The 27,591-nt window shown below is 37.7% G+C and overlaps 1 protein-coding gene across 1 annotated transcript in view; it reads right to left on the bottom strand.

Annotated features, from left to right (window-relative positions):
• The window catches only part of CDH12 (cadherin 12), a 231,235-nt gene that overhangs the window by 36,291 nt on the left and 167,353 nt on the right, over positions 1 to 27,591 (bottom strand). The window contains exons 6-7 of the mRNA XM_015619585.3: positions 18,211 to 18,398; positions 7,754 to 8,007 (exon numbers count right to left, since the gene is read on the bottom strand). Of these exons, the coding sequence (XP_015475071.1) occupies positions 7,754 to 8,007; positions 18,211 to 18,398 (442 nt within the window). The remainder of the gene's footprint in view (positions 1 to 7,753; positions 8,008 to 18,210; positions 18,399 to 27,591) is intronic.

Raw genomic sequence — 27,591 nt, 5'->3', positions numbered from 1 at the left:
CTGTCCTCAGCAGAAGAAAAGAAGAGGGTAGAGCAGGACACCAATGAAGCTAATGGGAGATGGTTCAGCAATAAAAATACAGAAACCAGCCATGAGAGAAAGACAGTAGAATAGGAGACTACTATTAGACAGAGCATAGGAGATAAAAGAAAACTGGGCTGGTAGGAGGACAGAAAACGATACCAAGGCATCTGCAGCAGAAACTGAGAAGTAGTTCTTCAAGGATTTAAATTAGATATTTTGGATTAATTGGAACTTGGAATAGAGGTTTTAAAAGTGGGGTGTATGACAGGGATTTCATAAAATGCAAAGGATGGAGTAGAGCTAAAATTACATCAGAAAAAACCAGGAGGCAACAGAGCAAGAAGTGTACAAAACCACCAGAGCAGCTGAAAAGGAACCAAAATTCATGCATCTCAACATCTCTTATCTGTACAAAACTGCCTTGTTTCTCTCCAGCATGATACCATACACAGAAAAATAGCTGTTACTTAATCTGTTATTAAATGAAGACACTTGAGGTGCTGGAACTGGATGTCCCAGATTGTCTATATATGTATGCAACTGTAAGATACGTTTTAATGTCACAGGGTGGGACATTTCTTTTTGAAGAATAAGTAAATTAAAAAAATGTAGGCACGAAAAAGTCGGAAGAATTATGGGAATGAAAAGTCAAACATATACTTTAATTCATCTTGTCAGTGCTTGTACAAACACTTGCAGGGAAGGGAATACAATCTTATTCCCAAGATACTGAGGACCAACAGATAGTACAAATGGCTTTTTACTTTAAAATCACAGTTTTATTACTCTGGACTTCGTCAAGAAAATGCACAGTCCCCACAGCTTTGGGTGATTCTTTCAGTTCATAAGGCAAAATGCCTGAATCAAGCAGAGAAAACTTGAAGGACAGTGTTTTGGCACAGAATATGGAACTCATTGTTAATTAGAGTCGTCTGGGATTCACATCAGGGACAATAATGCTCGTATACTTTATGCCAGAAGATCATCTCCATGGAAATCTGACAACTTCAGACGTGTCAGTGCAAAGTTGTTGAACTTCTCTCACACAGTGTTAGACGGAGCTCACTAGGAGGTACTGCAGGTAATTCAGTCTTGCCCTCCATTTCTGCTTTCTTGTTATTTAGACAGCTTTGTGTATAATATTCATGCTGTATGGATGCATAAAACCAGCAATTTTTAGGAAGTCTTAAAACCCCTTGTTGCAGAAGTACAAAGATCTTTACCAAAAACTTGCATAGTTACAAATTACAGACATTGTAAAACAGTACAGGAGAGCAGCTTTTTTTTCCTCCCAGTCATCTTCAAACTGTAATAAACTAGAGGAGTCTGAGAAGAAAATGAGATCAGAGCCATTTTTGCAAGTGCTTTGGGATTTTTAATGTCCAAAAAGTACATAGGACTTCACCTTAACATGTATGCTGAGCATTTCTTGAAGCACTATGGATAAAATGGGAATAGACAAAACAGATCACCTGAGACACATAAGCTCCAGATTTAACACAGTTTGAAAATTAGGTGCACTGGGGTAATGTTCCAAAACAGCTGCAAAGCCAGTCACCCTTGCAGGTGTTGAATACCTGCGGCTTTTTCTCCTTGTGCTTAATTTCCTGCTCATTACTAAATGTATGCTCTGTGCCCTTTTACTCCAACATCTCTAGCAAATACCTTCCTACAAAACAAACCTTTAAGGCTTCTGAATTATCTAAAAATTTGATAGCAGTAACAGAAAAAAAGAGAAAAACAATATAACCCTCGCCATTTTCAATGTCCTCCAGCAAAATATTTTTCTTTAACAGCTGAATCCGGTTTTCATCCTTAGTCGTTATCTCCCCCTTCCTGATGTGCCTAACATAACAGACGAAAAATTTTTGTCTGATAACATGGATTTAGTTGCTGGAACAAATACTGTTTCTTTTCATGTGAGCTGTTCTAGCTTGCCTTACTCTCTGGAGTTTTGCCTTCTGTTGCATACACAGCAGATTTTATCCCAGTCTTTATTGTTTGGCAGACTATTGGCTATTTTTTTTTTTTTCCTGTTACATACTTCTTAATGGCTAAACCATTGCAGGAAAACATTTCACAAAAAATGAATGAATTTTGTAGAGAAACTATAACCAGTGGTTGTATTATTACTGGTACTATCCAGTAACTGTATGGGCTACATCTTCAAAGAGCATTATTTGCTTTTCCCCATTTGTTAGGAGGGCATATTTACTCAGAATTTGCTTGGAATCCTTTGCAATACGATGACATTGATGAAGTAATTCTTTAGATCTATGAGATAATCTAGATTTTAAACAGCTAACAGAGCATAACTGGTTAAGATACAACAAGAACTTGTAAACACATTCAACGCCTTCAAACTTATGGTCTTGTTTTGCTGGTTTTTGTTTGTTTTTTTCATTTAGAGGATATAAAACTTATGGAATATTGAATACTTATGCACTGGTGTATTGGGTCTGGCTGAGATGGAATTAATTTTCCAATAGCAGACTTCACAGTGCTGTGCTCTGCATGGGTACCTAGAAAGTTGTTGATAACACACCGGTGTTTTGAACAGTAACACCGGTTACTGTTGAACAGCTCTAGTACAGCACCAACTCTGTGTCTCCAACATTTCCAAAGATCCTGGGAGGGGACACAACTATGCCAATTAAATTAACAAAAGGGATAGACCATACCATATGACATCAGCCTAAGGAAAGAAGGAGGAAGATGGGGCATTTTTGCCTTCCAGAGAAGCCAATATGTGTGCTGAAGCCCTGCTTCCTGGGAAGTGGCTAAACATCCTTTGCTGATGGGAAGCAGGAAATAAACCTTTTTTTTCTCTTTGCTTATGCTTGCACAAAGTTTCATTCATGCCTTGGTAAACTGGCTTAACAAGCTCTTTTCCATCTTATATTCTCTCCTCCATCCAGCTGGGAAGGGGAGTGGTAGGGTGGCTTGGTGGGAATGTGGCATTTCTCCAAGGTCAACACACCACAGTCATTTTTAGTGCCCATGGAGTGAGACAAAGGCAGTTCTATCTCTTTCTCTCTCTCTGTCTATCTGACTGTCTAACTGTCTGTCTATACATCTGTCTGTCTATCTATCTATCTATCTATCTATCTATCCATCTATATTGCATGCTATAGTAATAGCAGTTATTGAGTAGCAAGCTCTTTTGTGGGACACAAGGTTTGTCAGCTGCACTCCATATCTCTTTGTTTTGCTGAGTTTGCTGGGAGCATGGTAACACAAACAATGTCTCTGTGCTTTGCCCTGACGTGGCAGCCTTGTTATGCAGGGGGAGAGATCTTCTGTGGATGATGAGGAAATACAACTCCCTCTCCCTGCCCAAGGCTGATGTGAATGGGTTTATAATGCAGGCTCCCATGGTCTTTGCTCATCCTTATTTAAGCTTCTTAGTGCTGTTAATAGCATTAACAAATATTATTGGCACACTATGGGATTTGTGGAATCTGGTGTCATCCTGGTGTAAGAGAAAACAAACTTTAAGTATGGAGATATTGGAATGTGCCCTGAGGCATCCAGTTCCTGGGTGGCAGGGTGCATGGAAATTTTTGGGCAAGTTCCTAGGATGGTTATTACCTGCAGTTACCTGTGACTTTACACCTGAACACATGACCAACCCTGACAAACTGACCCATCAGTGATGGAAAGTGCCTTGCTCAGCCCAGTGAAAGCCAGCAGGTTCTTGCCCTGTGCTGGGGCCTGACATGTGCCTGCTGAGCCACTGTTCAGTCCTTGCAGAGGACTGTAGTTGAGGCAGGAACCCAAATTACATTTGAGGACACTATGGCTGAGACAGGGACTCAAACCAAGGCAACTACACTACTTGCACCAGTAGTGAAAACAAAATAATGGATAAGGCAAGCTACAAGTCCATATCATTGATAAGAAAGGGAGGAAAGGGAGGAAGAGAAGGAAGAAGGAGGAGTAGGAGGAAGAAAATCAAGAGAGGAGAGGTCAGATGAAAAAGCTGGTCCTTCAACAAAGAAATTTGAAGGAGTGAGACAAACCAAACAGGAACCTGAAGTAACCAGTTCCTTGACCTCATTAGAACTTTGAGACCTGCAGAAAGACTACAATCACCAGCCAGGTGATGCTGGGATAACAGGGCTGACAGTCAACAATTAGAAGGCCATGAAGCCACAAGAGCTAAAATCCCTTCCTAAAGATGGGGAAATTTAAGGAGGAATTTCTGTCTGGAAAAGACAGAGCAATTTGCAGTCTCTGGTGATGGCCTGTCTAAAGTATGAGGGCATGAGATCCATTTAAGGAAGATCTTGTGAATTCCCCAGGAAAGTGGATCACTGCACGTGAAGGTATCCAGTACTTGAGAGAATTATAAGTGGTCTGGAAGTGGTCTATAGTAAGGTAAAAAGTGATAATGTCCCTGTCTAGGTTTAGGGACAAATTTTAGGAGAAAATACTATGAAATGAGCATTTTCTCTAAAGAGAATGGCTTTGATAATCCTGTTTGCCAATGAGAGAAATGAATCCTAGTGGGTGAAAGTGATAAAAAGTCCCAAACAACAGTTTTCTATTAACAAAGAAAAAAATGAAAGGGTGCCTGAAGGCACAGCAAAGGATTGAGTAAATGCTAGATATTGAAATTTCAAAAACTTAACTCCAACCCCACACCAGACAGCATAGTTTGTAGCAAAGAGGGAAGCTTCCCTTCTTTGTCTCAGGGAAGGGGAGGAACAGAAGTTAGTGTAGCCACTCAGGCAGAATAGATGGGAATCTTTCTGAGGTTAGTCTCTTCCTTGCAGCAGGAGAAGTTGGTGGGTTTTCATGTCCTTTCTCATGTTGATTCAGCTTCTTTGAGGTTTAGAGTTTGGGGTGGCTTTGCCACCAGCTCCCCAGATGAGCCGAAAAATAAAAAAGTCAAAAGAAATTAAAAAAAAAAAAAAAAGCCAAAGCAGTTCAAGTATAAACAAAACAAAACTTTAAAAAAAAAGAAAAAAAGCAAGAAGCTGTTTCTGCATATAAGCAGACAATTACAAAACAATCATAAAGAAACCCCAAAGATAGTCCCTAAAGATCCAGAGGATGCCCCTTGCACAATGACCATATGGAGGAAGGTGCCTCAAAGTATCCAAGAAGAACCATCATATAACAAGTTGTCCCAGAATAAAAGAGGCCATGCTCTATTTACTGATGGGTATTTCTGCATGGTAGGAAACCACTGGACATGGAAAGGTGCTGTGTGGAGTTCTACACAATGAATGCTGAAGGAGGAGAGTCAAGTCTATTTGCAGAACTGAAAGCCATCCAACTAGTCCTAGAGATGTCTGAATAAGAAAAGTGGCTTGTATTCTATCTCCACACTCACTCCTGGAGTGGTGGTGGCTACAGCAATGGAAGAGGATTAGCTGGGAACACAGGGGCAAACCTATCTGGGCTGTTGTACTGGGGCAGGACATTGCTGCACAGGTGGAAAATATGACTGAATGTAAGTCATGTAGATGAACATGTGCCCAAAAGTCACGCCACTGAAGAGCACCAGAACATTCTGAGACATAGTTCATGTTTTCATGTGAGCAGGAACCAGCCAAATCAACTCATAAATGTGACTCTTGGAGGACTTAGGCAGTTTATTGGTGTAAGGGGTCAGCAAGAAGTGAAACTAAAATGTAGGTATATTAATTGTAAACGGGCATTTGCACACTCAAGTAGTGATTTCAGAGTTAAAAAATGTAGACACGGACATTATAAAATGGCTTAGGATTCAACATTCCAGTGAACACAGAATATGGATAAAGAGAGAGTATGTGGATAGAGAAACAATTTTTTTTCCTTGCGTAGTTGCAAATACAGAATCAGTAAAAAGCACTTGAGTCTCCTAGGAGCGTTTGTGAAATGAAAAACTCTTACTGAAGACTGTTTATACATCCAAATGATTCCACTGTCATATGAAAAAGTGCTCAACAACGTGATTAAAGGCTTTCTATCTGGTTGCAAGAGAGTATGCTTTTCAACAGAGTATTGACTTCACTGGGGCTATTTTCAAAGGCTACCACCAGGGAAAAAGTTCAGACTTCAGTCTTTGTTACTGAAGGTTTTGATCCTTTGACAGAGAAAAAATGTGTCACAGACTCATGAAAAAATTGATTTCTATATTTAAAAAAAATATTAACATTCTATTAAAAAAATGTGAAACAAGCAACAGCAGTTTTAAGCAAAAATTAACAGTGAACTGACAAAGTAGGAGCTAAACAGTCACTGTTGTATGTTAAATTTTTGAATATGATCACAACTAGCATGTTTGTTGTATATTTTGAAAATATAAGTACTGAGTCAAAATACACATAATTAACAAACATGGATTAAAAAAGTCCAAATTCCATTTGCAATCAAATACACATGGTATTACATGGTAATACACTAGGTAGACACTAGTGGCATTTTACTGTTCTGTCATGGTCCCATCTAAACATTAATAATAAAGATTGATGACATGGATTATGCCTTCAATATTTCTTACGAAAATCTGGGGGTAAAAATGTTTCTTGAAGTCAGATAGGCCCAGCACAAATTGGTACTGGAAGTACACGTTAACAACTGCCTATATCTTAGTGCACGTCTAAACTTTAAGGAGCTTCATTATCGGCACATGGCTCTGGTTCACTTTAATCTTTCTAATGTGGCTGTAAACAGGTTGTCAAAATCAATGTATTACATTTGTATACCAGATCGCCCTCTCCTTTTTATTTGATGAAAATAAGCTATAACAATAAATGAGAGGCTTGCCTGGCAGGAGTTTCCTTGTGCTGAACACAGCCATGTTGGTCAGCAATCATGTCCCCACAGCCTCAGCCAAGACAAATGTGATGATTATTTATCAGAGCATTTGCTCCTTGCCAGATGTAGGGAGTAAGTGGTCCTGGTGAAAGGGGAAGCTCTGTCACCCACTGAGATCTAACTCAAGTAAATGTAACATGTAAAGCTGCCTTTTTCACTGCTGTACTTTGGAGATATTTTTATGGAAGACCCGGTGAAGAGGACCAGACCTAAGCACACCTTGTCTCAAACTTTCTGAGCATTGCTAAAGGAAAGGTGTGACCAGACGAGAAGATCCTGCAGAGTTGGGGCTGGTCTGCTCTCAGCCAACTTCCTGCTCCACCTTGAGAATCATTCTCAGCTTCTACCTGCCAACTCATTTCCTGGAGAAGTGCTGGCTGTGCATGGGCTAACAAAACAGTGTGAAAAATCTACTTTAGTGGTGTGTACCAGGTTAGCTATAAAATCATGGATTGGGCTGCCTCACTCTCTCTGGAGGTGTGTTGTGACTTGTGAGCCAGTCAGAGTTATGTGATTGTACATTAAACACCTGAGAGTTCCCCGACATGTCTGTGTTCAACCTAGAGGAGTATTTATAGCAAATATCACATCTTCTACCAGTAAGTTGTGACACCCAGACACCATGCTATTCCTTAGTCTTAACACACCATCTCTGAAGTCATGTCAGTGTGTGGTAACTTACATGATCAGTATGATAAGAAGCTGTGAGCACTTAATACATTTCTTAATGTATTTTTCCAGATAATTCACCCAAACGAGCATGTCCTTCCAATATTTTCTCAGAGATCAGTTATCTGTTACAGTTCTTGGTATATAGACTTGGTATATTTTATATCTTCATGCTAATTTCTTTGCCATGGGTCTGTCAGCAGTGCTTTGGGTTGTCAGAGAATTAGAGAAGAAGGAAAAGCTCTCTTACCTAACTGAGCTGCTGCCAGCATCAAGGTCTTGTGCTGTCACTGCACCTATAATGGTCCCCACGGGTGTATCCTCATAGACTTCCATCGTGTACATGGGCTTGCTGAACACTGGAGGTTCATCCATGTCCAATACATTTATCTTCACAGTGGCAGTATCTTTGAATGGACCCACTGAGTGAAATCGATGGTCAAGATGGAGATTAGAGGCCTCCACCTTAAAGGTGTATGCCTTCTTTGTTTCAAAGTCTAATGGCTGTAGAAAGAACAAAAGCAAAACATTAGATTTGACTAAAAATTAGACATTGGAAAATCATTTTGGTTGAAGATTAATCTGACAAAATTTAAGATGTCTTTAGTGTAAAACTCATCTCCTGAGCAAATCAATCATTTAAGTTTGTTTTGCAGTTCATCTTATGCTAAGGTGTTTTTTGAAATAGGCAAGATGAATCATAGTCAGGAAATTACTGCTTCTCTACATCAAAAAAGCCAGGATGACTGGCATGGATGTAAACAGTTACAGTGTAGATGTCTGAAGTTAAATGAGTGAGATTCATCTCTTGCAAATGAGATGAGTGCAGGTTAGTCAGAGATTTGCATTTGCATCTCCCATGCACCAGCAATCAGCTCTCTCTAGCTGATCCATCTCCTTAAATAGATTTCCATTTTTTTTTTTTCTTTTAGAGGAAAAGCTTTCAGAAGACCAAGACAGTGAGGAAAGACAAACCCAAATGAAAACTCTGATATATACCAATGAGTCAAGCCAAACTTCAGGTTGGACTTGGAATGTAAATTCTACCTTGATCTGAAACAAGCTTTTTCTGTAAAATGTCAATCTTAGCAGTGAACTGCTATTCATGCCATATGTTTGAGCTGCATATACTTTGCAAAATGCAGACTCTGGTTCTGTCTTATGATCCTAGGTGCAATTCATAAGGTCTTGAAGATGACACAGCAGCTTTTGTGTACTTATGTGGGGTTTTGACAGAATGTATCCTGCAATCAAGTTGTTTTGATGTGGGTTTCTGTCAATGCATATCAATTTAGTGCCTTTACTTCTAGAAAAGTAATCATCTCAAAACACTTAATGCAGTCTTATTTAGCTGAAAAGATGCAGAAGCTTTATTTTCATTTAAAGAGTTTATCTGCATTGGTTTTCATGTTGTTTTTAACATTTCCAACAAAGCTTTTTCTTGATGTCTGGGTAACACTGGCACCTAGTGGTTTCTGCCTATAATTGTTAAGATGGAAATTTGCTAACAGGAAGAAATATGCTATCTGGAAAAAAGAGCAGCTTTACATGTGTACGAACAAGAATACTTCAGTGTCTGTTATTTTTTCCTCACTGTCTGAGTCAGTTGTCACAGCCAAGATAGATTTAAATTCTTCAGTTTTCTGTCCTTATCACAATAGGACATAATTGGCCAGATGACTGACTGGTGTAAATTGAAATAACTCCATTAAAATCAGTTGAATTACCTTGACATGCATTAGTTAAAAAGGTACCATAATAATTATAAATCCTTATGAAAGACTTCATAATTTTTATACACTAGGTGCTCTATTTTTGAGCTGGGGACTTAAAATTAGCCATATAAATCTCAATGCCATAAAAATAATCAGAGTTGAAAGTAATTCAGTACCAAATACAACAATCCTCCTAGAGACAAAATTACCAGAAAAGGCAGTATGTGCTGCACCTTTGTGTCTGAACTGACAGAAAGAAGAAGAAACTAAGGCAGAGAAGAAACAGACGAAATTAAATCTGGTAGATCTCATGCCCCAGTGGTGAAACTCTAAGATGTTGCCTTCACTAAAAACAGACATATTGGTCCATTTTCCAAATTGCTGCCACACTGTGTTTTCATTTTTTATACTATTCTTGCACACTTGTTGTGCATTGCCAAAATGATTTTACCCAAAAGAAAAACAAAACAAAACAAAACAAAACAACTCTTCTCCAGATACCTATATAAATTGTTAACATGCATTCATAAAATATAATAAAAAGAGAAATCTGAAGTTTAAGGACTTAGATTGGAGAAGAAAAAGTCAGGGGTTAAGACAGAGATAAATGATTAAGATAGAGAAAGCAAGAAGTCTAAGCTCCCACCTAGGTAGTAATTCTGGGTAATACCTCATATGTATCTTTCATACCACCAAAACTGCATTAAAACTTTTCAGACTCCTCCTGTGATTCATCAGTTTTTTTGCAAAGAGATGCATTAATGGTAAGAGCCATAATTCATGCAGTCTTTGCAGGCTGTCTTTCACCAAATTACTCTTCAAGGCACTTATACCAGATCATGGTGCATGGCCAGTGTAGTCACATTTCATGATTCAAGGGGAACAGAAAGCAATAAGATTTCAAACAGTTCTGTCTTTTGGTATGTTCAGACTGACATATTTCACTGCACAGGTACCCAGGAAGCAAAGTGTCTGCATTACTTCTCTACTCCACAGCATTATGGAGAAATACTAAAGTGTACTTTTTAAAAGACAACGTGATCCCAAGAAGGGTAATGTTTTTCCACTGTAACCTCAGAGCAAGCAACTCATCATCTCTTTCTGTCCTTCTGAGTCTGATGATAAATATAGTTAGAGGTTATGCAGCCAGTGCAAAGCACAGATGGCAGTCAAAATAAGAAGAGACAGGTTGAAAGTGATGAGCCATCATGAGAGAAAGAAATCAGTGACAAAACATCAGAAATCAGCCTTTAGCCTAAGTGAGGCTAAACCGCAACTGAAATGTATAGAGAGTTGGGAAATGTTGCAAGTGGTAAACCTTGGACTTAATTTCAATTAGAAAAAGATTTTGAACAACATATATCATGTAACAAGAGTGTGGTTTATTATGTGTATGGGGATTACAATCGATTCTGTTTATCCCATATTTGAACAGTTGAGTCATATAAATAACATTGACAGTTTAAGATTTAGGCATTTGTCTGATTTGTCCAGAGTCTGCCTGAAAACAGTAGAATTGAATGTCCACATAGGTCTCAGGCAAAACCTTTTTGATTTTTTGATTTTTGGTTTCAAACATGTTAAAAAAACATTTTATTATACTTGTAATTTTTAGTAGATATCACTAAAATCTGTCAAGGAAATGAGTGGTTGACATGATATTTTGCCTGTATTAAAGCAAAAAACACCCCAACAACAAACCAAAACCCACCACTGTGTTTTCCTTTTATATAATAAGTGTCTGAGGGTGCTTAGTCCTATTTTCAATTCAAATCTGGGATGCTGCTAATGGTACAAAAACAGTAGATTGTTTGAATCATACAAAAAACCTCAAACCAGTCCTGTAAGGTTCTTGAAATGTCTTTCAATTAATCAGATTTTAATGAAATTACTTCATACATTTTTTTTAATAAGGAAGAAAAGTACTTATTTCTTCTATAACAGTAACTACATGCAGAAGGTAAGTTTGAATCAGGCTTTTGTTTTGCAGAAGTTTGTTTTTCTTTTGTGCAGTAAAGAGCATTTTTGCTAATATAAAAGTGATGCCTTATTAACTGTGAACTATTCAATAACTGTAGTATTTCTAATTGATATTCTAAGTGACAGAACAGATGTATTTGGCTCCCTCAACTTGTCCTCATGTGCTTTCTCCTATGTTGACATTACAAGCTGCTCTATATAGTTGTTTAGTAAAGTGCTATCAGCATATACACACCTGTGCACAGCAAAGCCCTTCTACAAATCCCCAAATCAAATACATACTGACAAATCACTTTACCTTGCAACACTCTAAGTACCATGAATGGACTTACTTAGTATGACTAGAACAGCACAAATCCAGCTCTGTATTAGAAATAAATATATTTTGAAATATTACTGTTTTCCACCTTCAAGGAAGAAGTTAAAAGATGCTGCTATATAGATGCATTTATATCTAAAATTTTGTATTAGATAGTATGAAGGAGAGAGAGATAATTAAAGAGCTGAAAGAAATAGAAATGGTCTGAAAGATATAATTAATTGTAATTATAAGCATAACAAGAGTGGAAAAATAATTATCTTGTCAGTTTGTTCTGCTTCACAAAGAGGCAGGACTGGAAACTCCAGAAATTTCTGCTTTTTATCCACCCATAAGAAATACAAGAGTATTGTGTCTGATAGAGGCTTTCACCTACAGTGATGGAAAAGCTATATTTTGGGATGAGATTTTAAGCCCCAGGACATATGGATAGGTATGGATAGTAGCACTGGGTTGACAGGAAGCACATAATAACTTAGGCTTGACTTCATACTAGCATTGTGCAATTGCAGAATAGCTCTGGGTCACATGTGCTCGTCTGAAAAGGAGGAAACACTTTCCCCTTCAAATGAGTTGAGCACCTATAAATTTTGTGAAATATTGGCATTAGACAATTTTCTGTGCATTGACACTTTCTGTGTGAGCAGTTAAATTTCAGTTACTGGACTTTTGCATTGGATTCTAAATAGCATGAGGAAATAAGTGGCATTACAGAGCAGGTTCAGTAAAGTAAGCTCTAGCTCAACTAAGAACGTTTCTAAGTTGGAGGTGAGTAAAAAAGTAGATTTGTAGTGAATATTTCAAGATTTGATGGGAAGAGGGCAAAATAGATATCTGCTCTATATCTGGAGAAGTGGAGAAAGTGAGCAGCATCAGGTTCAGTTGTTCACTACTCTCAAGCATCTCACCCATTTCTGAAGGTGTCTTTCCCTGTTCCAAGGAAAACCAAACCAAACAGATCTATCCACAAATTACAAAGACTGAACGTCTCCTCTTCCTTACTTTTCCTGTTGTTCTTTGTGATTGTATCTGCACACAGCTCACCACTTTCTGCCTGTTCTGAAGGACTTAATATCATCTGCCCTTCCTCCTCAAAATGCACAACCACTATTCCCACTCCCACAAACTCATGAGTTATGATTACAGGCAGAGAGTGTCTGTGCTTACACTTGCAGAGGAAATCCCCTGCCTTTGGAAAAAGAATGGGTGGCGTGGGGTGTGATGAGCAGTCTGTACAGTTTTGGTGGTTAAGCAAGGAATAGCTTTAACGCAGTTCTCACTGAAGGACAGCAGGAGTCTGCCTTACACTCACTCTTGTGTGGTACAGGTATTCTCAGACTGCTCTTACATTCCAGCAACATTCCAGAGCTACATACATGGGCTGTCCCAGAGGCAACACAACTGAGCTTAGTCAGAAGTCAAAGCACTATTTTCTGACTGCACTTAAAGGCTTCTAAAAATTTCCTCCTGAGATTAAAAGGAAGCACACACTCCTAATACTTTCCTGCAGCTTCTGGTTCTGCTTATTGTCCCCCAAATTCTTCTATTTTATCATCACTAAAGTTTCTGTTTCTAATTGTGCTATGCTGTGACCTGCTGGGATTTCATGGCCACAGCCTTGTCATCTGGTCAGTTAGTTTTAGTAGTGGTGCACAACTTACAAAAAACAAGATGTGGCTGTCCCCTGAGATTCCACTGAACCATGTGGAGAATTTCACCCAGTATGGTGGAGCAGTGTAGGATCACAACAGGAAAAGCCTAGAAACAGTTGTTTTCCAAGGTTTTAATGAAGCACTGCAAAAATTAGTAAAGTGATGTCTTCAAGAAGAACAAGTTAATTGCCTTAACCCTACTCAGTTTCTGGATTAGCACAGGCTGAGTTAGTTAAAAGGCTTCTGCGCAAAATGGGCTTATCGTATAAACTCATCCTTGGTTTAATAGATTTAGTGCCAACTTTTCAGAGAAGGTTGGAACTTTCTGTTTTCCTTTACTGTTGTGCCTGGTCATTAAATATATCAAAATCAGTCCCTTGCCTGGGACTGACACATCTGAAGCCACTATGCTCTGGCATGAAGGAGATGGCCCCTTCTGTCACCGTGGTTCTTATAGCTTACATCCACTTGTAGTTTGCTTTGAAGATTCAGATACAATAGAAGATACTATCTAAATACCAAATGGTATAAACACTATATTAAACAACAGTAGATAAGGGAGGGAATTATAATTCTATTCCTAACATAATAATATTTCTGACTTTTACAAAGCACTGAATACAGTACTACCCTTAGGCCAGGTTTTCCCCCCCTTTTTTTAGGGATACTATTTCCTTTTTTTTTTTTTTATTTTGAGAGATAAAAGATATTACAGTACTAGCCACACAGTGGTGCTAGATGGCATTTGGATGACTTATTTAGCAGAATATAAGAAAAGTTGTTTCATTTTTAATATATGTAATTAGCACAAGAGTAGTAGTAATCAGATGTATATAGGATCATAGAACAAAAATAAATGAGCAACCAAAACAGATGATTTAAGATCTGCAACTTGTCCAGCTGTAGCTGTTCTTACGCATTTCGCATTTCAGAAGCAGAGAATGGCCTTCTGCATCCGTCAACACTCTTACTGTGCTAAAAGGAAGAGCTTAGCCTGTGCAATTTTTTTCTCATCAAATGTATTTTCACCAAAAATAAAGGTAGTCCAGGAAGGCTTCATTTTTTATCAATTTTTATATAGAAATCTCTCAATGTTTTTCTGCATAACAACAGACCAAAAAAGCATCTATGCAGTGATAGACAGTTTCTGGCTGCAAGAAGTTTTTCAGGGGAAATAAAAGCAAATTTTATAAATGGTTTTGAAGTGGCTCAGCACTGAATTACTGCACCACTTACAGCACCAGCAACAGAATAAGCTACAATAGAGAAGAAAGCACAAACCTGTTTTTAAAGCTTTTAGCACTTTTTATTAGTTGCTTTCACTGTTTATTATTTAGAATTCTTAATTGAATAAGTCAGTCTTATTCATTCACCCACTTTCATTTAAAAAAAAACCTTCAGTACATACTTAAATGTTTGAATAATCCCACAAGGTCAAATCAGTGTATTGAACATCTTGAAATGTAAAATTGCTTCTCTGCAGGCAAATTAATAGTGCTGCTGTAGGCTTGTACTGTACAGCTAGCATGCATTTTAATAGGTGTCTATAGAATTGTGAGTGTCCAGCACTTCCATAATCTGAAAGTTGCAACCCATGAAAACGCATTTATATTAGTGCAAGTGTAAAGATATAAAAAGACAACTGAGTGAACAATATCCTTAGAATCCATATCGCTCTTTTTTAACTTGGATCTAGCAAAGAATCTAAGCAGATGGACTTTGGATAATTACAAAATGTCTTAAATCCATTGGATTATTTAAAGTTTTGTGAAGGGGAACTTTTTCCTGAGATATGTTTTGTGAAAAACAAAATGTAGTATCAGTATAAAGGCATACTTCGCTGAAGGCCCTGCGTGTTTGCTTTATCTTCCTTCCACACTCCTGCATGGAACAAAGCTGGTATTTCCTGATCTTCACATTCTCTCACTCTCCCCTCTCACTATGATGAAGATCAGGAAAGGGCTTAAGACTACAGTTTTTCCCCCATGTTCAGTGAGAGATCTGTCATTTACATTAGGCAACATTGATCAAAGTTGTGCTGTTGTAAGAGTTCCCTAGTTCAGATTATGCCCTATCTTGTGGCTGGAAAGACTAAATACAACGACCAACTCTAAAGTATCTGGATATAGAAGTGGTTGTGTGAATTTTATTTTTTCTTTCATCTCTCTAATTTTCCTTCTGTATGCCCTAACAACATCCTTAAACATTTTCTGAGTTACCTACCCATTTTCCAAAGATGATATATCCTCTTAATTTCTCTCCTTAGTTTCTTCTAAAGCTGACGAGACAGGCCAGTTGTTTTTCCTATTAGCTCGTCTTTTGACACCTAGGGATAACGTGCTCCTGCACCTTCAAGATTTCTTACTTGAAGTGTGTCTATCCTCCCTGAACCCCTTTGTTTTTAAGGGATGTTTCCCAAGGTGCTCTCTGATCAGCATCCTGAATAGGCTGAAGTTTGCCTTCCAGAAGTCCAGTGTGGAGTTTTACTGATGCCCCTCCATGTCTCACTGAACATTGAAAACTATTATTTTATGATTGTTCTACCCCAGATGGCCTCTGACCACCACATCTCCCACCAATCCTTCTCTGTAAACAGAAGGGCTAGCAGAGCCCCACCCCTGGCTGCTGATCTTGAAACTTCCTCCAGCTGCTTATAGGATAATACATCCACCTCTTCATCCTGCTTGGTGTGTCTATAACAGACTCCCACCAGGATGTCTGCCTTGTTAGTCTTTCCCCTGATCCTTACCCGAAGAGGATCACCTTCACCACCCTTGACCTCAAATTCTGTCGTGTCAAGAGACATCCCAATATACAGGGCCACCTCACCGCCTCTCCTTCCTCACCTCTCTGTTCTGACGAGCTTGTGACCATCCACTGCAGCACCCCAGTCATGTGAGTCATCCCACCATGTTTTTGTGATGGCTACTGTGTCATAGCTTTCCTTCTGTACCATGGCTTACAGCTCCTCCTGTTTGTTGCCCATGCTGGCTACATTAGTGTACATGCACTTCAGCTGGAATCATTTTACTTTCAACTCTGGCTTACCACCCTTAGGCTCATCTCTGGACAGCCTGTTTCATCCTCTTCCCTCTTCAAACCTAGTTTAAAGGCCTCTCAATCAGCCCTGAAAACTCATGGTCTAGAATCCTTTTGTCCTTATTAGATAAATGGAGCCCATTTGACTACGGCAGGCCTGGTGCTGTAAAAGTTGTCCCATGATCAAAAAACTCAAAACTGTGCTGATGGCACCAGCCCTTAAACCAGTTATTGATAACATCATTCATTTCATCATTCATCTCTGCTACTGAAGGAAGAGAGCAGCACACTGTCTGCACTCCTATCCCATCAAACAATCAACCCCCAGCCTTGAAGTCCTTTTTAATTACTCTGGCACCCTTCTTATCAACATCATCACTGCCGACCTGGACAACCAGCAGTGCGTAATTCATACACTTCACCACAAGCATGGGAAATTCTATTGTCGTGTATAAAAGCAAGAAGCACAGAGGAGGCTTAGGACTATGCAAGGAGAACTGAGTTCTATCAAAAACCTACTCTTGATGATTAAAAATAATATTTTATTTTTTTAATGGTTCCTACTTGCTGCAAATTCTGACTGGCAGTGCATACGGAGGGGCATGCAGCTGCTCAGCCTGACAGCTCCAGATGGACCCACTTTTGAATCATCTGCATGGAGGGAAAAAGGTGACCAGAAGGGTTTTTAAAAATGAAACAAAGTCTACAAATTCCCATTAGGAGGAAACAGAACACTCAAACCTTTTGTCAGAAAAGAAGGGGGGTGTGAAGAGGTCAAAGAGTTTGTGTCTCATTGACAAATTACTTCCTGTGAGTATAGTGGCTTCCATTTTATGTCATTAAAACAAGCAAAAGAGTCAGTGACTTGACATCATCTTGTCCTTTAATGCACACATGGATAATTTACTATTTCCCATGTCAGGAGGTTGAAGCCAGCACTTCCATTATTAGAATGAATATAAAGAAAATATAGATCTATGGTCAGATTCAAGGGAAGTTAAGCACCTACATTCTAAATTTTCCTAGAATTAAAGCTTCACTTTTCCTAAAGCTTACCTTAATATACACATCCATAACTCTTTCCTTCCCAAACCCTTGTGAAGCATTCAGCTAATAGTCTGGTTTCCTAGAAAATTTACACCTATTAGCCTGAGCTGTCTATAAAACATAACTATGCCTTCCAAAATAACCTGTCGTTCAGATTTCTTTCTACTGAACAATTTGATTGTTTGGGTATATGTAAATGCCTGGGCTCAGAAAATAATAACTGGTTAAAATGTGACACTCTCTGTTTTGGATTTCTCTTACTGAGTGCTTTAATAACTAAATTCTAAATTAAATGTGCCCTTTCCATCTCTGAAATTCATAAATTTAGTAATTTTGGACTTATTCTAGGGCACTAAAGCAATATCAATGGTTTAGATGTAGTGTGTTTCCCTGCATATGTATCTGATAACCAGATACTTGGCACACTATTACAAGACTAGAAGTAGAACACGGCTATTTGCAACTATCTGTGACTCTTCTACCTTGAATAAAATCTGTGTTCACCATAGCACTTTACAATATTCATTACTAAACTGGTAAGCACAAAGTAAACATTTTCAAAATAAAATGCTTATAAGTCAAAATTTATTATAGTTTTTCTAAGATAAAACATAATTCTTTCATTCCATGCTCTGAACTAAAATGTTTTTTGTATGGTTTTAGGTAGAAAACTTCCCATAAAAGAGAAATTGTACTTTCTAGACAGAGATTAGAATTCCTTTTTCACCACGACACTATTTATGAAATGTCATAGCTGATTATATGTGAAATAAAAGACTAAACTGCAATACCTTTTAAAATTAAGATCTCAACCATGGATTCAAATAGAGAAATAAACTACTTATGTAGCACTACTACTCTGTGCCACTCATGACGTAAAATTGAAAAACATTTCATTCCTTTACCTAGTTTACCACTCGAGTCATGGGAACATCCACCCATCGGCACCACATACCTTTTTCAGTTTAATAACTCCTTCCTGGGTGTACTCATCTGTCGTGATGTCAAACAAGTTTCCTCCATCTCCTGGAACTATGTTGTACTCAATTTCTGCATTTTTCCCAAAATCAGGGTCCACAGCTCTGATCCGTCCAATAGCAGAACCAATGTGAGAGGTCTCAGGTACTTTTAAATGGAAGATACCTGTGACAAAGTGGTAGACAGTCATTCTTGGGATTTCTTGATAATTAACACAGATATTTCTGTTTAAAATAATGGAGCCTGTGCAAAATAAAAGGCTTAAATAATCTAATTAAAATTATGAGATGAAAACAACAAAGGTTTTGAAAAATATATTCCAGTTTTATCTATTGACTTCCTCTAGATTCTAGATTTTGTCCATTGCAACTGTAAAGGTCTTCGCATCTATATCTCTTGAAATTCCTGTCTATGCTTCTAGCTTTTATTTTTCACATTTGATTGACTCTCTTGAATTAAATTGTACTTACAGATAGTGCATGTTTATAAGCACTTTCCTGCTTTTTTTGTTTGCTTTTTGTTTTGTTTTGTTTTTTTCGGTTTTTTCGTGGGGTTGTTTGTGGTTTTTTTTAGAAAATATATTTATGACTTTCACATTGGTTGAAAGGAAAAATTCAGTGGCAAAATAATTTTCCATTCAATTCTTTAAAAATCAATATTATATATATATATATATATATATATATATATATATACACACACAATTCCTTTAGGAAGAATGATATAGACTATCATTCATACATGAGCCACCAGAGGGGGTCCTTACTAAAATTTCAGAGCTGAACAATTTTTAGCTTTGAACACCTTTGCTCTGAGATTATTTAATATTTATTATTTATTATTTTTAATAATAAAAAAATAAAAACAAACTGCCAAAAAAATTACACACTTATAAAATAAGTATTGCTACTGATGTAAACAGAAAATAGTTTCATTCAGGGGAACAGCTATGTTGGAAAGTGCTAGACATAATAATTAACAGAGCTAAACCAAGAAGGCCAAGGTGCTTTGAGGCAGCCTTGATTTTAGCAACAGCAGTAGCAGCAGGCTTGGTCCTGTAACATGGTGCCCTGCCTTATTTCACTGCTCCTGAGGTGCCCATATTGCCTGTTTAGCTGCACCTCTCGCTGGAGCTGTTTCTTTGCTCAGCTGCCAGCCAACACCTCCATGACCAGTAATTACAGTGGGCAGGCAGAGCTCGCCTTTCTTCATGTAGCAGTGTCTGCTGTCAGAACTGCCAGCAGCTTTTGGAGCTGGTTTTGAGCCCAGGATGTTTGATTCACTTCATCCTGTCTCTCAACAAAGCTAGCCACGTCATTTTACTTCCCTTGGTCCATTTTGTTTTCCTGGGTCAATGTTCCACAGGTCTCACAGAGCTGCCCATTCAGACAACATCAGCAATGACGCGCTTGGTTCTGCTACATGTGACATGTAGGAGGAAATTTGTACCTCTTTTTCAACAGCAGAGCAGGACAGGCAACTGTTGACTATTGCAAGGCACATTAGGGGGTCATCTCAGAGATTTCCACCCAGCAGTGGTTCAGCCACACATCACAAAATGAGGCTCTGAGAGGCTGTATATTGTGTAACAGCAGGATAGGTGACTTTTGAATTCAGTCACTGAATTAAACAGCAAACGCTGTTCCCTGACGTTATCTCCGTACAATTCATGCTGTGTCAGCTTTTTCAGCTTTACAATATTTTCAGGTGACAAAAAAATGACATTAGCATTGCTGGATTAGTAACAAGCTCACGCTTTTTTGAGCTAGTCATTTGGGCTCTGGTGTCTATATAACTGTCTGTTTGCCTCTGAAAAAATATCTTTTGTTTGCTTTCCCCCTCTGCCTGTCAGTATGCAAAGTATACCAGAAGGCAAAATTTGCCTTTTTTGTTAGAGAAAAATCTCCATAAGTAAAGGCAGCTCATGCCAGCATTCACTTCTGGACATCATAGTGAGTAGGTTTGTATTACCCATTGACTGAGCTACTGAGGACTGAGCAATTATCATTTCAGAACCTTTCCTTCCAAGTGAACATACTAAAGGATGTCCTACTGTACTTCTTACTGTTGTTCCAACAGAAGGAAAAGATTATTATGACAACACAAAATGGTGTAATGACAAAAGAGTCTCAGCTATTTCTAAGCTGTACTTCAGTAACTCTGAGTAAAGAATAAAATTTTAACATGATATTCATGATACAATCAGAAATCCTCCTATTATTTAATGCCATTTACAAACACATGTATTACTGGGTCTCTGCTATGCAAGTTATGCAGAAAAGAGACTGAAAAAGCCTTTACCTACACTTGAATCTTAAATTAAGTTTCCACAACTCTAGTCCTAGCTCTGTTGTCCAGATCTTCTACAGGCACTTATATCTGATAACAGAAATCTTTGCTGCAGTATTTACTGTTTACATCCACAGTTTTAGTGAAAATTAAATATAAGAGCACATGATCATAGACTTTTCCATCTTTGACAAATTGATCTATTTTTAGTGATCTGAAGATCACTCAGATTTATTAAAACAAACATTTCACTATAAAATATTGTATCTGACTGAAAAGCATATGGGACTTAGATGAAGTCAAAGAAAGGCTAAATTACTGATTTCTGATTGTTTAGGCCTTTTTCTGTTATTTTCAATGATTTGGCATTTCATTATTTCCAGAAATTCAACAGCAATAAAGATGGGGTCACTCAGATTAATTTGAAACCCTGAAGCAATCTTCAATCCTGCAAGACTCAGATTTCTGAAGATGTAGTATGTAATTACAGTGCCATTGCCCACCTGTAACATTATCTTCACAGCATATGGAACCTGTTAACTGTTCTACTGTGACAACTTACTTTCAGAATAAAATAAATGAAAACAAATAATGTGTATTTCTGCCAGGTCTCAGAAAAATTTCAAGGGAATATAATGCATAGCATGAAACCCTCCTTCCCTTCCTTCCCTCCCTTAAAAAATAGAATCCTAGAATCGTAGAATATGTTGAGCTGGAAGGGACCCATCAGGAACACTGACTGCAACTCCTGACCCTGCACGGGATACCCTGAGAACCACACCATGTGCCTGAGAATGTTGTATTGTACAAATGCTTCTTGATCTCAGACAGGCTCATTCTTTGTAGGGAGGACATTTGAAATGATCAATATATGCTATACATCAAATGAGATAGAAAGACAGTTTTGTAGATTTCTGGTTTTTCTGTTTCCAGCAGATATTGCTTCTTGCTTGGACTTGCTGTGACAGTTTAACATTATTCATTTTTATTGTCCATTTTGCTTGTGTACACTACTACCTCCTTTTGCTATAGAGGTATATTGAAACAGGCCTGAGTAATAGCCTTTTACTCCCAAAGGTCCTGAAAACCTTGTTCTCTTCAGCTTCCAGGAATGATGGAATAAGCAACTCAGACAAACTTATGCAGTAGCTGGTTACGCTGCTCAAAGAGTTCTGTCAAATTTTGTTGATGTGACTCCTCTGCCAACAAAAATCTTTCTTCTACTTGCATAAATCTCATTTAAATGTGTTTTCCAGGTTTGCTTCTGTCTTTTAGGATGTACCAAAGGAGAAAGCCCTCACATTTCTCAAACTGCAGTACAAAACTGGACTCTGGAACTAGCTCTTCCTTTTGCTGATTTTAGTCTCATATATTGCATGCAAGTTGGGATATTTTCATGTATAGGAAAGCTGGTAACAATAAATATTGCTTGGTCAGGACTTTTGGTTTCATGTTAAGCAGCATCAGCAAGGATGAAAAAAATAAATAAGTGATGATGCTGTTGAAGCTTTTAAGCTGAAATAACTGACAGGGCTAATTACTTAGCCCCAAAATCATTCAGGAAAATGAAGCAGAAGTGAGCTAACAATTCATACACGTTGCCTCTGAGTTTCTAAAACAAAGATAGTTTCAGAGCTCACAGCAGGAAGAAATCAGAGCTGAGTAAGTGACAGGTAATCAGTCATATTGACTGAAATACAGCACACATTTACAGTTCCTCTGACATGATTAGATTGGTTTCAGTTTTTAAGGCTCAAAAGCTGTTCTGGGGTTTGATTTTTACTTACAAAGAGGTTAGGTGAGTATTTTTGTTTATTTTTTACTTACAAAGAAGTTTTTTTGTTGTTGTTTCTCCACACTTGAAGTTTACACCATCATTTACCAAAAAGCTTTTCAGGTCTGATGGGAATAGCAGATGAAAATCATCATTGCTTCTTATCAGCAAAACAACCATTAAGAAATAACCCAGGTTAGCATCAAAGAACTTAAGCTAAATGCATAATGGCCTTCAATCAAACAACTGTAAATGGTATACAAACATTTTTTTCCAATCTGTCACCACACTTGTACTATGCAAGATTATCCTCTCCTGAATTTTATTTGTCTGTACTTTATTCAGCTTTCTGGCAGTTGCCAAAGTCTTGCATTGCAGTGGATCATGATAGCATGATTCTTAAAGGCAAAAACATTGAAATAAAAGAATTACTGCTCATTCTTCTGTATCATTAATGTTTTCTCAGGGAATGCAAGCAAACAAACAAACAAGAAGACCCAAACCCATAGTGTACTGCAATATTCTTATTATCTTAAATTACCAAGGCATTTTAATTTTTATCCTGACCTGAATTGTAAAGGCAATAATTTATGTCTGTTTAGCAAGAATCATAAGACAATAGTTCATTTTTTCTCACTGATGTTTTAACTGCAGTGCAATAGTCAAAGGAAAGGATGATGTAAATATAAAAGCATATACTCAGTACATTAAACCTGTTACATCAGCGTCAGCTAATCAGCCTAATAAATATCAGCATCTGATGCATATGCTCATAAAACTAGGAGATGTGATTTAGCACAGCAGTGAGATGCATTCATGCCTTTTCTAGATGTGTCTCTGTGCTCTACAGAGGGGCTGGGATATTGTGTGGAGGAAAAAAGCCAGGCTTTGTCACCATGTGCCTGATGCAGGTCATGCATGATCTGAGATGAGCTTGTAAAACTTCAGTTATGGAAAAGGTCCTTCCAGTATTTAACCCACTGGTCTGAGTAAAGGTTTATGGCCTCATTAGAAGCCATGCTTATGGCTCAAGAAACCATGCCTAAAAATTTCTGGTTCTCTTCTGTGGATTCCAAGGTCCACACCTAGAAAAATGCATCTCCAATGCTGCAGAGATCGTGGATGTCCAAGGTTCACCAGTACTTTAAGGGAAAATGAGCAGAAACAAAAATATTTTTTGTGTTTGATCCTACCCTAGTTTAGGATAATCCACATGATGGTGCTTCCCCAGAGCTGGCAGTTCCTATGCCAAAGCTCTATAACCCCCTGAGGTGAGCTAGCAGGCTGTGTTTTTGAGGCCATCCTCCTTCCACCTTCCTAAAGGGAAAATGATGTTCATTATACTGGTATAATTTTTGTACACTGAAATATTCATATAATATACTGAATATACTGAAAAATTCATAATATACTGAAATTTGCTGTTTTTTATTTTTTTTTCTACTGATAAGGTGTTGTCTTTCTAAAGCTTTCTAAAAATAAATAGCTTTAAAAATAGAAATAAAATAAAATATAAAAAAATATAGCTTTCTAAAAATAAACCTCCCATTGCATGTCAAAGAATAATTCCACAGACATTAATATCCCCCTTGTTGGAAGAAGGGTTTAGGAAATGGGAAAACTCAGTTCATTTTTATTATCTCAAGATAGTCAAGCCCACAGCTTTTGGCTCCAAAGTGTGCTGGTTGTTACATAGAGAATACTTGTGGCAGCAGAGTGTACTCTGTTTAACATAGTGCAGAAATAATTGTAGAAGCAGTTGTTTGGAGCCATGCATGCTCAGATGTGTGTCCTAATACTAAAATACACCTTGGGGTGCTGGTGACAGCGGCTGAACATGAGCCAGCAGTGTGCCCTGGTGGCCAAGAAGGCCAATGGCCCCTGGCCTGGATCAGGAATAGTGTGGCCAGCAGGAGCAGGCCAGCAAGTACAGTCATTGTACTGTACTTGGCACTGGTGAGGCCACACCTGGAGTGCTGTGTCCAGTTCTGGGCCCTCAGTTTGGGAAGGACTTTGAGACACTTGAGCACATCCAGAGGAGGCAACGAGGCTGGTGAGGGGCTTGGAACACAAACCCTGTGAGGAACTGCTGAGGGAGCTGGGGTTGTTTAGCCTGGAGAAAAGGAGACTCAGAGGTGACCTTATCACTCTCTACAACTCCCTGAAGGGTGTTTGTGGTCAGGTGGGGTTGGTCTCTTTCTCCAGGCAGCAACTGACAGAACGAGAGGACACAGTCTCAAGCCACACCAAGGGAAATATAGGTTGGATATTAGGAAAAGATTTTTTACGGAAAGAGTGATAAAGTACTGAATGGTCCACTTGGGGAGGTGGTGGAATCACCATCCCTAGATGTGTTTAAAAAACACTGGATGTGGCACTTGGTCCCATGGTTTAATTGTGGGGTTGGAGCATGGGCTGGACTTGATAATCTTGAAGGTCTCTTCCAACTTAGTGGTTCTCTGATTCTGTGATTCAGTAATACTGAGGCAAGGATAATACTTAATCTTCACTGAAGATCTTAAATCATCTTTGTATGGTAGCATAGTTTTACCAAGAGGGGAAAAAATGTTCAGTTTTAGAAATTCCTCAAGTTTATAAGGAGTTTGTTCCAGACAAAACAGAGTTTCTATATTCCAAGAGTGAGGTGAACAAATAAAGCTCCTGAGTAACTGCTTTATTCCTGATTTTATTGTTGTATATAGAAGATCCTTTATCGCTTCTTCATTTTGTGAAAAATCTGACTTTGCCAATGCATTCATGTGGTAGACAGTGTAGCTTTCTGTAACTCTGAGGGCTTATGTGGAAAACCAGTTCCACGTGATCAGTTTCGTTACGTGTCATAACCAATGAAGAATTGTTCTGCTAATATCCAGTCTACTAATTAGAAAGTACTACCAAACAAAATAATCCAGTGAGAGAAGAGAAATAATTTTTCATGGGTATAGTCTAAAAGCTTGAATCAATTTTTTTTTATGTAAATTACATAGTGGTTATAAAGAATTATCAAGGTGTAGCATGCCTTATAGACAGAAAAAGGTTTTCAGGAGAAGATGTCTTTCCTTCTTCTGAATTCCAGGCAGCATGTAATTGACATTTATCAGGTAGGTTGGTTGGTAATATTCCGGTGATCACGCTGTCACCATGAAGTAAATCAATACACTTATTCCCTCTATAAAATTTAAATTGAAAAGTACATGTGAAACATTAACATGATAAAAAGTACATTTTCAAGGATGGGACATAGAGTTTGTAATGCTCTGCTTAACATCTCTGCTTCTTAAATATCTTGCTGGAGCCTTTTCATATTTTCTTTATCACCCTGGCACAAGATATAATAACACAACTTTTACTACTATTCACTCATGGTCAAGCCATTTACTTTAGGATCTAAACCAGGTACTCTAAATCATCTGTATTGGAAGAATAATTTTTCTCTCCATCGACTAAGGAAATTAGGTCCCTATCTTATGTCCTCTGAGTCAAATCTCACTTGTATTTTGATACTAAAATCATCTAAACAAAGCATGCTCAACATCTGTATTACTCAAAAAATTCCTTGTGAAGACTTGATTTTTACATACTCATTGGGTGCATTTCATGCAACTTTTTTTCCCCCCTAAACTCTATGTTATTTTCCTTCCCCATTCATTCCCTATGCAGGCATAGGCTGCAGCCAAAAATTATTACTTTTAAAGATAAAATTGTGAAATCATCAACTAAGACTTCATAATAGTTTACTATACTTTAGGTTTTGGTTTACTTTATGCAGTTTCCTTAAATACTTGTAATGTGTAATATAGATAAGAAAATAGTGATACAATAGGATAGAAATTGCATATTTTGCATTTGTATTCTCTTATACTTTATAGCAATTATGCTCAGCTTATCACAAGTAATGTGTATGTTTTAGAATTTAAGTGTTTAAGGTGAGCTCTCTCTATAAATACTGCTCATTTTGCAATGAAATGTAAATGTAGTGAGTGTTTAATTACAGGTCCTTCTTTTGTGAGCACTAGACAATCACATTTACAAATTCAACAAATCTTCCATAGAAACCATTGAGAATTAAATAATTGTCATGAATTCAATACAAAACTTAAAAGATCTACTTTAGAATATTCCTGTTATTTTGTTGTTCTTTTTAGTTTTCTTTCTAGTAAATGTACTAAAGATGTATTTTGGACTCAGAGAAGACAGTTAGAAACTGCTTGGTATCTACTGCTGTCATTAGGAACATATGGATTGTTGCAAGCACTTGGGCATCCCATTTAATGCTTTTACAAGGAGTGGAACACTGCTGAAAATCTGAATACAACTGTGGTTCTTAGTTATTTTTGAAAATCATGAGCCTAAACTATTGTGATTATAATTAGATAATTACATATGGTCTGCTTCACTTTATGTTGCCCTGTAGTCTCTTAATTTTCATAAAGTAAGCTCACCATAGTTAGAAGCAGAAAGAATATGTTGATTTCTTACTTGGATGGAAGGCCTCAGGGAAAAAGGCAGATGCTGCCAGAGCTGATAGTGACACTGCATGTGACACTGTTGTCAGTGAGTCTCTTTGGAACCAGTTTTCAAAGCATTGCAAGGCAACCTCATGCTGTTAAATCTGCAGCCTTAGCTACTTTTCAGTATCCGAGTAGGCGGGGATGCATGCGGCTTTTAAGACATACCAAGGTTATTGAGAGTGATTTCATGCATCCAATCTAAATACTCTCTGTGTTTTAAATGAATAATTTCTTCATCACTCCCCACAGAAAACACATTGTAGTGTGATAAATGACATGATTCCTGCCAAAGTTTGTTGAATTTCTATGAACTGTATTTATTTGCACCTTCTCTACATAAGGTAGCAGATATAAAATACCATTATTAATGATAATGATCTACTATAATGATAATTATAGTGTTTAAACACAGCATACCTAATCTTTCTGTTAATGAATAATTACCACTTAGAGATGATGATAAGAGGGAAATGGATTAACAACAGAATGTTATGACAAATAGATAATATTTAACTTCTAACCAATATTGTTCTAATTTGTATTTATTAAACTATTGTTTACAGTGCAATCAGAGCAATGCATTTTAGCCAGTGAGAAATTGCCTGTATTTTTTAGTGGTTATGGGGAAGTATAAAGAAATAACTATACTTGGGCTTATGTTCTGCTTTGCAGCCAAGGGGTCAGTCTGTCTCAGTTTAGACCTTTAAACAGGTTTTTTGTTTCATTCAATATGTACTCCAAACAGTCCTCAGATAACCTTTGGTACTTATGCATTTTTGAAAGA

The sequence above is a fragment of the Parus major genome, chromosome 2, assembly GCF_001522545.3.
Source record: "Parus major isolate Abel chromosome 2, Parus_major1.1, whole genome shotgun sequence".
Taxonomy (NCBI): Eukaryota; Metazoa; Chordata; class Aves; order Passeriformes; family Paridae; genus Parus; species Parus major.
This window is presented reverse-complemented; position numbering and strand designations above follow the sequence as displayed.